A 14030-nucleotide genomic window follows, 5' to 3' on the forward strand; every position below is an offset into this window, starting at 1 on the left:
CCTAGATTTGCTAATTATTAAATTGCTAGTAGTAGCAGGAATCCTGCTGTTTCTTGTTTCCAATGGAAATAAAATAATGAAAATGGAATTCTGTTGGCTATGGGCAACTCCAGCAGACCAATTGGTGTCTGACCAAGCTGACCCTAGTAGATACATGTGCTACTATCGGGGTGAAAGTGACATTTTAGCACAGGGACTGATGAGAATAGTCCTATGTACTCTGTAGATCAATTTATATAATATGCTGAGACCTTATAAGTATGAGAATACATTATTGAATAGTCTCATTATACTGTATATACTAATAGTTATTTTTTTTTATTTTTTTTCCTAGACAACTTCCATGATCAGATGAAGCGGGAGCTGGCGTACAGGGAAGAGATGGTTCAGCAGTTACAGATTGTAAGTCCTTTACAATGTGGTACATGTCTTTCCCATCATAAACAGTCTTATTCAGCATAGAATTCTTATTTTCAAAGCGGTATTAAACCCAAAACTAAAAATGAAATATATTGCAGTTTATCATCCATTAGATGTGGTGGCTGCATTCGTTTTCTTTTTTTAGGATTTTTCCCCTCTGTTTTCATCTGGTGAACTGGCCAGTAAGTAGTAACACATCTCCTGTATTAGAGGACCTCCAATCTGGATGAAGGAGCACAGGAGGCAAGTTTGGGCGGCAGCACTAGGGGGGGGGATGTTAGATGTAGCAGCAGATTTAAATACACTAACAAACTATAGCCAAACTCCAGCTAACACTTTTTAAGCAATTCATTTTTGTTTTTCCTTTTGGGATAAAGGTTTTACATAAATAAATAAAAGCTGACCACTGTAAGCATCCCTGTCAGTAATGAATGGTGGTCTCAACCCTCTAACTAATATGTCGGCAGAACAAGTAGGTGAAAATAAATTAAAGAAAGAAAGACTAAAAAAAAAAAAGAAAACGAATGCAGCCATCACATCAAAGAAATAGTAAGCTGCAATGTAATAAATGTTTCCTTATGTTTTGTTTGTTTATATTTATTAACCCATGCAGCCAATCAGAATCGAGCTTGTAGTGGTCTGACTTTAATCTGAGGGCAGCAGTGTGCCCTTGGCCTATAACAGACTTTTACACAAGTCTAATTATTTAGAGATTTATTCTGGTGCAGAGCAAGGCATCGGAGCATCCATTACCTATACCAGTGATGGTGAACCTTGGCACCCCAGATGTTTTGAAACTACATTTCCCATGATGCTCCACTACACTGCTGAGTGCATGAGCATCATGGGAAATGTAGTTCCAAAACATCTGGGGTGCCAAGGTTCGCCATCACTGACCTATAAAATTGGCTTTCAGACTGACAATTACTTGGTACAGAGTCTCGGGTGCACTTCAGACTTCAGCCACTAGGAGGCAGTTTGGGATTGTGTTGTGAGAAAGATAAAATGAAAATTGACATTGCTTCCACCAGCAGCAATCAGCACCATTGCCCAACGCAAGAAGAAAGCAATTTGCCTTATTTCCTATGTCTTCGTTTCATACCAACATGCTTCATGTGTGTGCGTTGGGAAAAAAAAAGGAGATATGCTGCATGTTTTTGTGCAGCGCATTCAAATGTGCTGTATTGTATCTCAATGCCCTGCAGCACACAGAATTACACAGATATTAAAAAAAGGGAGGAAAAAAAAACAAGCACTGAAATGCATTTTGAAAACTCATTGCAATGCATGGTAGTGCACTTTCATACCTCCACACCAGAGGCGTAACTAGAACCTTCAGGGCCCCGATGCAAGAAATCATAAAAGGGACCCCCCTGGTGCCCAAACGGGGACCTTCCCACTAATCTCCAGGCCCTTTACTTCCATTGTGGGGCCCTTTATTATGGTTCCGCAGTGGGCCACCTTCCTGCCGTCTTGGGGTCACCCCATGGTGGTGGAACGCCAGAGCCCAGCAAGCAAGTGATACCTTTGCGGCCTTGGTAGTTCCGCACACTGGTGTCAGTAGTTTTTTATTTTTGTTGTTTTTTTGTTTTTTTTTTTATATTTTTTTATCATTATATTTTATTTTTTTACAATTTCATTTTTTATTATTTTTTACATATATTTTAGGACCCCAATTGGGGGGGCTTTGGTGAAATATTAGGAGTCTAAACAGACCCCAGATGTCTCACCTTTGAGACAGAGAAAGGGACAGAGGACAGATTCATCAGTCCCTTTCTCTGCAGCCCCAGCTGCACATAATGAATGAACAGGAATAGCTCTGTACAGAGCTTCCCGTTCATTCATAAACTAAGGCATAGTAAAAACTTTTGGATCAAACTCACCTGGGTATTTTCATATGGACTTTGGTATCTTTAAGCCATTGGTGCTTTAGATTATATAGCGCAGCTTTTCTCTTCCATAGTAAAAACAGTTTACTATGCCTCAGCCATAGGTGTGCGCAGCCTATTGCATTAGGGTGTGCCCCTGAAAGCTCCAACACATATACGTTTGACATATTTACCTGCCTCTTCCCCGCTCTCCATCCTGAAACAATGGGGGGGAATGGGGAGCAAGAGAGCACATGGGGGATCCGATCAACAGAAGGAAGAGAAACAGGGAAAGGAGGGGTGGCATATATTAGTACCGATCCCCCTATATTTTCTTCCTGTGGCAGCTGAAAGTTATCAAAAAGGGAGAGGAGGAAAAGCCTACTTTCAGCTGCTGCAGGAGGAAAATACAGATCAGTTCCACAAAATTCCACCCCCGCCACCTCTCCTGTCCAGGTTCTGAGGGTCAGCAAAGAAGGATTGTGGTTTACCTATCAGCTGCCCACCACTAACAGCTTGCCAAACCCAGGATTATGGTGTGCCCAGGCACACCTGGCACACCCCTTGCACACACCTATGGCCTCAGCTATGAATTAATAATAAATTAAAAAGAAACAGATTGTTACTCTCTATTTAATAAGACAAGAAAGGGGTTCTCCATCCCAACAGTATCACCCGCAGCCGGCGGGAGGTTGGAAGGGGTAACCCAGCAGTGCTACAGGGGGGCCAGGGAAGCACAGAGGAGCAATAGGCAGGCAGTGGGAGCAGCACGTAGGGGAACCGATGCCCTCCATTTCCTTCCTGCAGCAGCTGAATGTCTGCAGGAGAAGTGGGCATTCAGCGGCTACATGGAATCGGTTCCTCTACAGGCCGCCATCCCTGCCTCCCTCCTATCCAGGCATACAGGGAGGCCACATGGGCTGCCTGGAGCATGGGGTTGGGTCACAATGGCGACCCCTGTATGAACGAGCGACTTGTATAGCGCTACCTATGGGAACTGAATCGCCTCAGGGTGCTTTTTGCCCCCGGTGTCCGTCTGCGGTATAGCGCGGTCCTTTACCCCCATGGAGTCCCAACACACTTGCAAACACATATACATATTGGCCAATTTTTTTTTTCGACAGGATCTAATTAACCTATCAGCATGTCTTTGGATTGTGGGAGGAAACCGGAGTATCCGGAGGAAACCCACGCAGGCACAGGGAGAACATGCAAACTCCAGGGAGATGGTGTCATAGTTGGGAATTGAACCAGCGACCCTATTGCTGCTAGGTGAAAGTGCTAAACACTACACCACTGTGCTCACCTATATTATATCATATACATTATACACCCCTGCCTCACACCAGTGTGCACACATTATGTGCACGATAGGGTTGATTTAATAAAGGCAAATAGGCTGTTCACTTTGCAAGGGAATTATCCCCAGAGTTTACTGAATGTGGTGAACTCTGCTGACTTCCATCATTCAATCACATGAAAGCAAAAATGCTTTTTTATTTTCCTTGCATGGAATTCGGTATTCTTTGCAAATTAAAATTGCAGCCCATTCAAAAAGCTCTGGGGAAAATCTATTTTGTATAGTGCAACTCCCCTTGCAAAGTGAACTTAGTATTTGCCTTTAGTAAATAAAGCCTGCTAACTCACATATCCGAAAAAAATATGTGCAGAAATTCCTATCTGCAACATGTGTATAAACCACTAGGTGTCAGTGTAGAGTACAAAAACCCCCAAAGGTTGTTAAAATATAAACAGTATGGATAGGGGGGCTATAATAACAACATCTATAGTCCAATGGTTGTTTTTTTTTTTTGTTGTTGTTGTTGTTTTCCACCGGTCAAAAAATCACCTTTGCTCATATATATACACACACACATTTATATATATATATATATATATATATATATATATATATATATATATATATATATATATGTACACACAGTATTTATGGAATTAGACAATATATACAACAAGTAAAAATAAAGCAGAAGAGCAGAAATTAAAAAAAAATATATATATATATATATATATATATATATATATATATATATATATATATATATACATACATATATAGTCCATGGAGACTGACTACTTTGTAATACACAAGAACAAGAATATTAGAAATATAGGTGTATAGGTTTGTTAGTCAAAATCCTATTTCTTCGATAAATCCAACCAGATAAACAAATATGTAGTTCTATGTTATATATAAAAAAAAATCTGGCAAAGTAAAGAATACATTTTCTTTTTTAATTTTAATCTTTTTTTTATATATATATATATACACACACACACACATTCATATATATTTTAATTTTAATATTAATAAAATTTTAATATTTTTTTTTTTACATTTAAACAGTTCTTGCTAATTTCTGGCTGATGACATTGGATAAATAATCCTATTTTATATTGAGAACACTTTGAGACATAAGACATACCTGCCTATAGACAACACTTCAAGCCAGCAGTGCCCTCTAGTGTCATTCGATTTGTATACTCAATTATGAAGACAGGAGGAATGATTCAGCGCCGGAGTAGCCTCTGCTCACTTCGCAAAAAGAACGTTAGTAAATAAGGTGGATCTGTGTTCACTTTGAATATCCAATCATGTGCTAGCAAAAGTCTTTCTTTTTTTTTCCCCTGCACATGATTGGCTATTCAAAGTCATTAAAAGCTCATCTTATCTACTGACATTCATTTTGCTAGGTGAGTAGCTTCTACTTCTGTATTAAAAAAAAAAATTCACCATTTTACCTTAAACACTCTCTTCTCCTCCGGTTGTTTTATTAGAATTTAATGTGTTCCGCTTGAATCCTCTGTTGACTAGTGGAAGACAATTCATTTTAGTGATGCTGAGTATTGCTATTAGGTACATGCATAGTAAGTCTTTGTATTGTTGTTTTACAGATCCCTTATGCAGCCAGTTTAATAAGGAAAGAAAAACTCGGTACTCACCTGAGCAAAAGTTAAAAGGTATGTACACTTAGCGTGCAGATTGGCTGTGGGTGCAGGCGCCGGCATCCTTACTAAGGGAAACAGTAGACATGTGCAATTTGTTTCGTTCCAAATCCCTTTTTTCAACAAATTTAGACAAATTCCTTCATTCGGAAACATCTGAATTAACGACAACCCGAATTTTTCCGAACATTCGTAAATTCGAAAATCCAAACATTCGAAAATCAAAAAATTCGAAGAACTGAAATAATAACTAACTACCGGTATTTAATTATAGGTATTGGAATTTCCTTTCAAATTTGGCTGTTAGTGAATCGTAACGAATGCGAATTTATCCGAAGTTACGAATTACCCGAAATAACGAATGCCGTATCTAAACGAATGGAACGTAACAAATTAATATTATTGAATAACAATAATAATAAAAACTTTTTATTGATATTATTTATTATTAATTCGATCCGTTCCATTTGTTTAGATGCTGCATTAGTTATTTCGTATAATTTGTAACTTCGAATAAATTCGTATTTGTTACAATTCACAGCCAAATTTGAAATCCATGTCATGTTGTGTACTGGTCCAAATCATTTGGTGGAGGGGGGATTAATGTGTGGGGTTGTTTTTCAGGGGTTGGGCTTGGCCCCTTAGTTCCAGTGAAGGGAACTCTTAAGGCGTCAGCATACCAAGACATTTTGGACAATTTCATGCTCCCAACTTTGTGGGAACAGTTTGGGGATGGCCCCTTCCTGTTCCAACATGACTGCACACCAGTGCACAAAGCAAGGTCCATAAAGACATGGATGAGCCAGTTTGGGGTGGAGGAACTTGACTGGCCTGCACAGAGTCCTGACCTCAACCCGATAGAACACCTTTGGGATGAATTAGAGCAGAGACTGTGAGCCAGGCCTTCTTATCCAACATCAGTGCCTGACCTCACAAATGCGCTTCTGGAAGAATGGTCAAACATTCCCATAGACACACTCCTAAACCTTGTGGACAGCCTCCCCGGAAGAGTTGAAGCTGTTATAGCTGCAAAGGGTGGGCCAACTCAATATTGAACCCTACGGACTAAGACTGGGATGCCATTAAAGTTCATGTGTGTGTAAAGGCAGGTGTCCCAATACTTTTGGTAATATAGTGTATATTATTTTAAATTTTAATATACATATAAACTATTAAGGAGGTTTTGGGTCACTTTTCATACGTTTATAAACTTTTTAGGTGATGATGTATATATTTTCATCAACGGTTCCGTTTCAAATGATCGGGTTTGTGACAAATTTACCCTAAAACAGGGAAGGCTTTGAAAATAAGTTGTTCTGGGTGTTCGCTTTAGTAGATTAATCAATTTACACTTAAAGTATAATTAAATGCATAACTTTTTTTTAGTTTTGGATAGAGCGGAGAGAGATTAGAACCGCTAGCAGTTTTTATTGCTGTCTGTATCCCAGTTAAGGAGTCACCCTCTCTATTTGTCCTGCTCACCATTGTCATTGAAAGTAAAAGTTTTAAAAAATGCCAAATTTTGAGTTGTCCCCAGAAAGGTAATAGAGGGGGAATCTTCCAATGGGGACACTAGTTCTGGTGACCTGGGGGTCCCCAAGGAATTCCCTTAATTTGCAGGGATTTCATCTCACTTCCTGTTTGGCTATGGGACAGGAAGTGAAGGGAAATCTCCGCAATGGGACACAGATGGTGAAAAAAATTCTGACAGGGGTTATAACCCTCCCTTGCTCTATCCGAAATGTAAAAAAAAAAAATTCCTATAGTTCTACTTTAAGCAGCCCTCCAATTTTTAAAGCTGATTCAAAATTTTTCAAAATGTAATTTTTTTTTTCTCTTATGAATAGAGTAAGGGAAGGTTGCAACCCCCGGTATTTTTTTTTTATTGCCATCTGTGTCCCATTGGAGGATTTCCATTCACTTCCTGTCACTTAGCCAAAACAGGAAATGAGAGGAAATTCCTGCATAGTGAAGAACTCCCTGCTTGTCATCAGAATTAGTGTCCCCATTGAAAGATTTCCCATCTATTCCTATTCTGGTGACAACCTCAAACTTTGGATTTCCTTTCACTTTCCCTCTTGGTGATGATGGTAAGCAGAACAAATAGAGAGGGCGAATCCCCATAATGGGGCACAGACAGCCATAAAAACTTGACAAGTGATCTAATCCCTCCCCACTCTATCCAAAACAAACTTTGCCTTTAGTTACACTTCAAGGTGTTAAACAACCCAGCCATTGTAAACTATGGAATAGTCTTTAGGTCAAGAGTTCTAAAATTTGTTTTCTTTCTTATCAGGTGTGTCTACTTCAAGGTCAGCATCAACAACTACGTTTTTGTAATATTTCCCAATCCTCCATGCTATATATAGACTGGACACCAGATGTTCTGGTGGAATAACTGGCTTATCAAGAACCTCAGACCTCAAACAATCTTTCGATGTATAGCAGCTAACTATGATTTCACGTCAGAAAACTATGTTGGTGTGGAACTACCAAAGTACAAGAGACCACAGAACATGCACTATACCTTTTAAGGACATGGACATTGACCATGATTATAAGTCCAGCTCGTGTGGTACCAAAATGGACAATGGACACAAGTTTCTAAATACCGGACTCAGAGCTTGGACAAGGACTCCACTTAATAAACCATGAATGGGATTCAGCGTTCAATGCCGGACGAGCTGCAGTAGGACAAAGCCAAGGATGAGCTTAGTTCTCCAACACTGGACATTTTCCGACGTTGGTCTCCTCTGTTTGTTTTCTTCTGCCTGCTGTATGGGTTAGACTGTACCCTTCTGGACATATTTTACAGTTTAATATTAAGTGTAATTAAGAATATAATCTCTGTTCTCAAAGTATTTATCTCTGTTCTTGTAGTTTCTTTAATATTATGTGGATAAGAATCTATAATAAAAGCTATCAAGTGCTTTTTGAGTTTCCACCAGCTTGTGTTTGTGATCAAAGTCTACACGTTGTTTGAATCCAACCATACAGTAGGTATTACCACCTGGCTCCTCCATCTTGAAAACTTAACAAGTACAAGGGAAAAAAAAGGAGCATTGTGCAATTAATTAAGACAATTTTATACTCTATCACAGTCATAGTACAGTAGAGTCCTCCTTGGTAAAAAGTCGGCAACACTGTGAAGATCCAGAAATCTCAGTTGATTTGAACATGTTGCTAAAATCCAGCTCAAAAGAGACTTTATGCCGCGTACACACGATCGGACTTTCCACCAACAAAACCGTGGATTTTTGTTCGAAGGTTGTTGGCTTAAACTTGTCTTGCATACACACGGTCACACAAATGTTGGCCAACAATTACGAATGTGGGAACGTGGTGACGTACAAGACGTACGACGAGCTGAGAAAAAGGAAGTTCAATAGCCAGTGCGACTCCTTCTGCTTGATTCTGAGCATGCGTGAACTTTTGTGCGACGGACTTGTGTACACACGATCGGACTTTCCGACAACAACGTTTTTTTAAGAACCTGCTCTCAAACATTTCTTGGCGGAAAGTCCAAAAGCAAATGTTCGGTGGAGCCTACACACGGTCGGACTTTCCGACAATAAGCTCACATCCAACATTTCCCTTCGGAAAGTCTGACCGTGTGTACGTGGCATAAGGCCTGAACGGCTGAAACTCAGATTCTCTGTTGAGCTGGATTTTAGCCAAATGTTCAAATAAACTGAGATTTTTAAATCTTCACTGTGGCGCCAAATTTTCAACAAGGAGATTTGATATTGAAGATTTGAAGAGGCTTAGGTTGTTTCATTAGAGGTCAAGGGCTGTTTGTAGAAACTTGTAAAATAGTTCAGCAGAGAATTCCCCGGTTCATGCATTAAAAACTTTCCTTCTGAAAATAAATTGTGAACAACCCCAAAAATGTATCTTCTAAAATCAGGTCACATGGGGATGGCAGAACGTCTAGCTGCCAACTTTGACACTCGGGGCAAATTTAAAGCCTGACACTGGTCAATTTGGATCCAGTTTTCTTCCTCTGAATCACTAAGAAACATGGTCTGGGTTTCTTCTTAGTCCCCCTATAATTGATATAATCAACATAATCGATAAAATCAATACAGCTAACTCAGAAAACCTAGTTGCCTAGCCCCCCCCCCCCCCCCCCCATATTCTCTGTACATTATGAGCAAGGCTTTTTTCTTAGAGAATAGGTACAGGTATTCCCTCCTCCCCTAAGTCACCCCTTTTCTCACCTCTGAGCTCTGTCCCTTGTCTCCATCCATACCTACCTCCCAATGCTGCACCTTTTAGAGAATAAAGAACCAAGTATAATTTTGTGATGCTAAGAAAGCAAAAAAAAAAAATCCCCTGCAACCAGCAACAACAGATCCCCCTAGCAACAATAGATCCTCCCCAGCAACAATCTTTTTCCCCACCAACAATAGATCCCTCCAGCAATAATAGATCATCCCCAGCAACAATAGAACTTCCTCAGCAACAAAAGTATACCCCCAGCAACAATGGATTCCCACCCTAGTAACAAAAGATCCCCCCAAGGAACAAAATACCCACTTTCCCCAGCAACAATAGTTCCCCCGCCAGCAACAACAGATCCACCCCGTTAACAATAGATCACTGCCAGCATCAACAGGCACTCCAGCAGTCAACAACAGTAGACCCCCCCTCAGCTTGGGAGGCTAGCAACACTGCAACCCCCAACACTAAAAGACCTTCCAGTAGCCAGCATCAACAGACCCTTCAACACATTCCAGCACCCATTGCCAGTACATACGTTCAGCTCTGGAAGTGTCAGCACTGCGTACCATTGTGTGGCCCCCCCCCCCCACACACACACACACACACACACACACAACAAAAAGCTCTGATTATGAGTATTATAGTCTCTGTTAAATCCAGAATTTCCAGAACTATTGTGACACCAGTTTATGGTGCCATGTGATTGCCGAGATCTTGGTAATTTATTATTATTTGCTTATAGTACCAACCATCCTCTGATTCAAACCACTAGATGGAAAACATTCTGGAATGTATATTCTTTACTTGAAAATAATAAATATATATTAACTCAACTATAAGATCAGGCCAAATAATCCCACTAGTCTATTCGCTTTTGCAAAATATGCAACTAAAGAGGAGGGAGGGGGCTGCAGAATTTCATGTTGGATGCACAATGTAGTCACATGACCTTTGAAGGAGATCTGTTCTTCAAAACTCTCAATAAGCATGGCATTTAGGAGGTAATATACTGCCAATCAGCCGCTCTGGGTGAGGTGCTGATGTCACTGGAGGTTTCTGCCTCCACCGCACACTTTGAGCTGTGGTGTCACCAGAAGTGGCAGCATCCCCGCCATTTTGTGGTGCCAACACTATAGTCCGTAGGTACTGTTACCAAGATCAAGGCTGAAATTGAATGCTTGTTGTGTCAAGAATACTGGCTGCAGACAAATAATACATAAAAATTATATATATACATAGCTCCCAACTGTCCCTGATTTTTAGGGACTGTCACTCATTTGGAACAAAGTCCCTCTGTCCCTCTTTCCTCCTCATTTGTCCCTTATTTTGTTCCGATCTATATAGTTGTATATAAAATGCAGTAATTAGCTATCAAAAAGTGTTTTACAGTGCTAAATCTTTCATCCAATTTCTAAATTGCGGCATGTGAAAATTCCAAAAGCCAACCTAAAAGGATTAGCAGTGGTAAAAAAGCACTTGTGGGTTTAACCAACCTTTTTTTTGTACAATTCTCCCTTAATTGGGGGCGTGTCCTATGACTACATACTTTTGCTAATAGGTGTCCCTCATTCCCATGTCAGAAAGTTGGGAGGTGTGTATATAAGGGGTAAGGATTGCTACAGATAAATATGCATTTGCTATAATTTAAAGCGACACTAAATTCTGGTTAAAACAAAAACAAATTCAAGTGTATGCTCTCAGTCACCTCCAAATTCTTTTTTTTTTCTTTTTGCTGCTGTGATCTGACTTCCTGTTAGAAGGTGGCTACATTCACTCTCCATGGTCCCACTGTATTTAGGAAAGTCGTCACCCTCTCTTACTCACTGGCCTATGGACTATGGGATGTGTAGTGTGCATAGCGCTGTGCACATGGCTGCAATTAACGTGCACTGTTCATTCCAAACAAATAGAAGTAAAGGGGAAACAGAGAGGTTTGGGAGCTCACGTTGGACGTTACAAGGAAGCAGAAAGCACACAGTAAAAAACAATTTAATGAAAAATAGATTACAGGGCTAATAAGCAGTGGATGTGTATGGATTATGTATGGAGAATAAGGATATTGTTTAGTGTTGTTTAAAGGGTATGCATACCCTAACAATAAACTTCTCTTTTTTGCTCCCTTTCGGAAAGTTATACATCTTATCCTTTCCCATCAGGTATTTTTTAGCACTTAGCAAACAAATATAACAAATAGCTGTCAATGGTATAACCAATCTCCAGCAGTAATATGGTTGCCATTAGGGATGAGCTTCGTGTTCGAGTCGAACCCATGTTCGACTCGAACATCGGCTGTTCGATCGTTCGCCGAATTGCGAACGATATGGGCCGTTCGCGCCAAATTCGTGTGGCGCGTCACGGCCCATAATTCACTGCGGCATTGCAGTGCATTGCTTGCTGATGATTGGCCAAGCATGCACTATGACCCGCATGCTTGGCCAATCACAGCGCCGCCTTAACAGAGAGCCATAATTGGCCAAAGCCAAGGAGGCTTTGGCCAATTATGGCTCAGGGGATTTAGTACACGCCCCACACTATATAAGGCCGCCTGCACGGCGGCCCTGTGCAGTGTGTTCCGGTGTGCTTAGAGAGAGAGAGAGACAGTGTCATTTCATTTGAGTTAGCTAGATTAGGCAGGACAGTCAGTCAGTTAGCTGCACTTAAAGTGTATTGTGTATATATATGCATCCCAGGTGTTGCATATATATATATATATATACACTGTATTCAGTTTAGCTAGATCCGTTCCTGTTATCTTCTAGACTATTTACATTTAGTGCAGTGCGTCCTGCTCACAGTGTTCAGCTAGATCCGTTCCTGTTATCTTCTTACTGACAGGCAGGCTTGTCTTGTTACAGTATTTTAAAGAAAATTACTGGTGTTCTTTTGATGCTATTAGTATCACAGTCAGGCAGCTAGACTATTTACAGTTAATGCAGTGCGTCCTGCCCACAGTGTTTTGCTAAACCTACAAGTAAGTGGGGTGCGTCCTGCTCACAGTGTTCAGCTAAACCTACAAGTTAGTGGGGTGCGTCCACCTCACAGTGTTCAGCTAAACCTACAAGCTAGTGGGGTGCGTCCTGCTCACAGTGTTCAGCTAGATCCGTTTCTGTTATCTTCTTACTAACAGGCAGGCTTGTCTTGTTACAGTAAATACAGCTACCTGAAGAAAATTGCTGGTGTTCTTTTGATCCTATTAGTACCACAGTCAGGCAGCTAGACTATTTACAGTTAGTGCAGTGCGTCCTGCTCACAGTGTTCTGCTAAACCTACAAGTTAGTGGGGTGCGTCCTGCTCACAGTGTTCAGCTAAACCTACAAGTTAGTGGGGTGCGTCCACCTCACAGTGTTCAGCTAAACCTACAAGCTAGTGGGGTGCGTCCTGCTCACAGTGTTCAGCTAGATCCGTTTCTGTTATCTTCTTACTGACAGGCAGGCTTGTCTTGTTACAGTAAATACAGCTACCTGAAGAAAATTGCTGGTGTTCTTTTGATCCTATTAGTACCACAGTCAGGCAGCTAGACTATTTACAGTTAGTGCAGTGCGTCCTGCTCACAGTGTTCTGCTAAACCTACAAGTTAGTGGGGTGCGTCCTGCTCACAGTGTTCAGCTAAACCTACAAGTTAGTGGGGTGCGTCCACCTCACAGTGTTCAGCTAAACCTACAAGCTAGTGGGGTGCGTCCTGCTCACAGTGTTCAGCTAGATCCGTTCCTGTTATCTTCTTACTGACAGGCAGGCTTGTCTTGTTACAGTAAATACAGCTACCTGAAGAAAATTGCTGGTGTTCTTTTGATCCTATTAGTACCACAGTCAGGCAGCTAGACTATTTACAGTTAGTGCAGTGCGTCCTGCTCACAGTGTTCTGCTAAACCTACAAGTTAGTGGGGTGCGTCCTGCTCACAGTGTTCAGCTAAACCTACAAGTTAGTGGGGTGCGTCCACCTCACAGTGTTCAGCTAAACCTACAAGCTAGTGGGGTGCGTCCTGCTCACAGTGTTCAGCTAAATCCGTTCCTGTTATCTTCTTACTGACAGGCAGGCTTGTCTTGTTACAGTATTTTAAAGAAAATTGCTGGTGTTCTTTTGATCCTATTAGTACCACAGTCAGGCAGCTAGACTATTTACAGTTAGTGCAGTGCGTCCTGCTCACAGTGTTCTGCTAAACCTACAAGTTAGTGGGGTGCGCCCTGCTCACAGTGTTCAGCTAAACCTACAAGTTAGTGGGGTGCGTCCACCTCACAGTGTTCAGCTAAAGCTACCTGTAGAAGGTTGGTGGTGTTCTCATACTACAGGCAGGCAGTTGATTTTGCTAGCTGCAGTATCAGTACATATATATATATATATATATATATATATATATATATATATATCCCAGCTTAGTGCAGCTACAGGCCATTAGTATGTCTGGAAGGCCAAGAAGGAGAGGCAGACAGTCACAAGCCAATAAGAGAGGGCAAGCAGGCTCTGTGTCTAGTGCTGGTCGTGGAGACGGTGCATCCTCATCAGCACGTGGCCATGGGACACGCTTGGCCTTTTTTTCGGCAGCTGGCCATGTT

The 14030-nt window shown here is 41.0% G+C and overlaps 1 protein-coding gene across 3 annotated transcripts in view; it reads left to right on the plus strand.

The window, feature by feature from the left end:
* The window catches only part of SKOR2 (SKI family transcriptional corepressor 2), a 75319-nt gene extending 67187 nt beyond the window's left edge, over positions 1–8132 (plus strand). Inside the window, exons 7-9 of one of the 3 annotated variants that reach the window (XM_073619385.1) lie at positions 335–402; positions 5205–5270; positions 7552–8132. In XM_073619385.1, coding sequence (XP_073475486.1) covers positions 335–402; positions 5205–5267 — 131 coding nt within the window. In that variant the 3' untranslated portion in view covers positions 5268–5270; positions 7552–8132. The remainder of the gene's footprint in view (positions 1–334; positions 403–5204; positions 5271–7551) is intronic. The other 2 variants (XM_073619366.1, XM_073619375.1) reach the window with 2 other exon arrangements.
* Positions 8133–14030: the final 5898 nt, after the last annotated feature.

This window comes from Aquarana catesbeiana, linkage group LG01, assembly GCF_042186555.1.
Source record: "Aquarana catesbeiana isolate 2022-GZ linkage group LG01, ASM4218655v1, whole genome shotgun sequence".
Taxonomy (NCBI): Eukaryota; Metazoa; Chordata; class Amphibia; order Anura; family Ranidae; genus Aquarana; species Aquarana catesbeiana.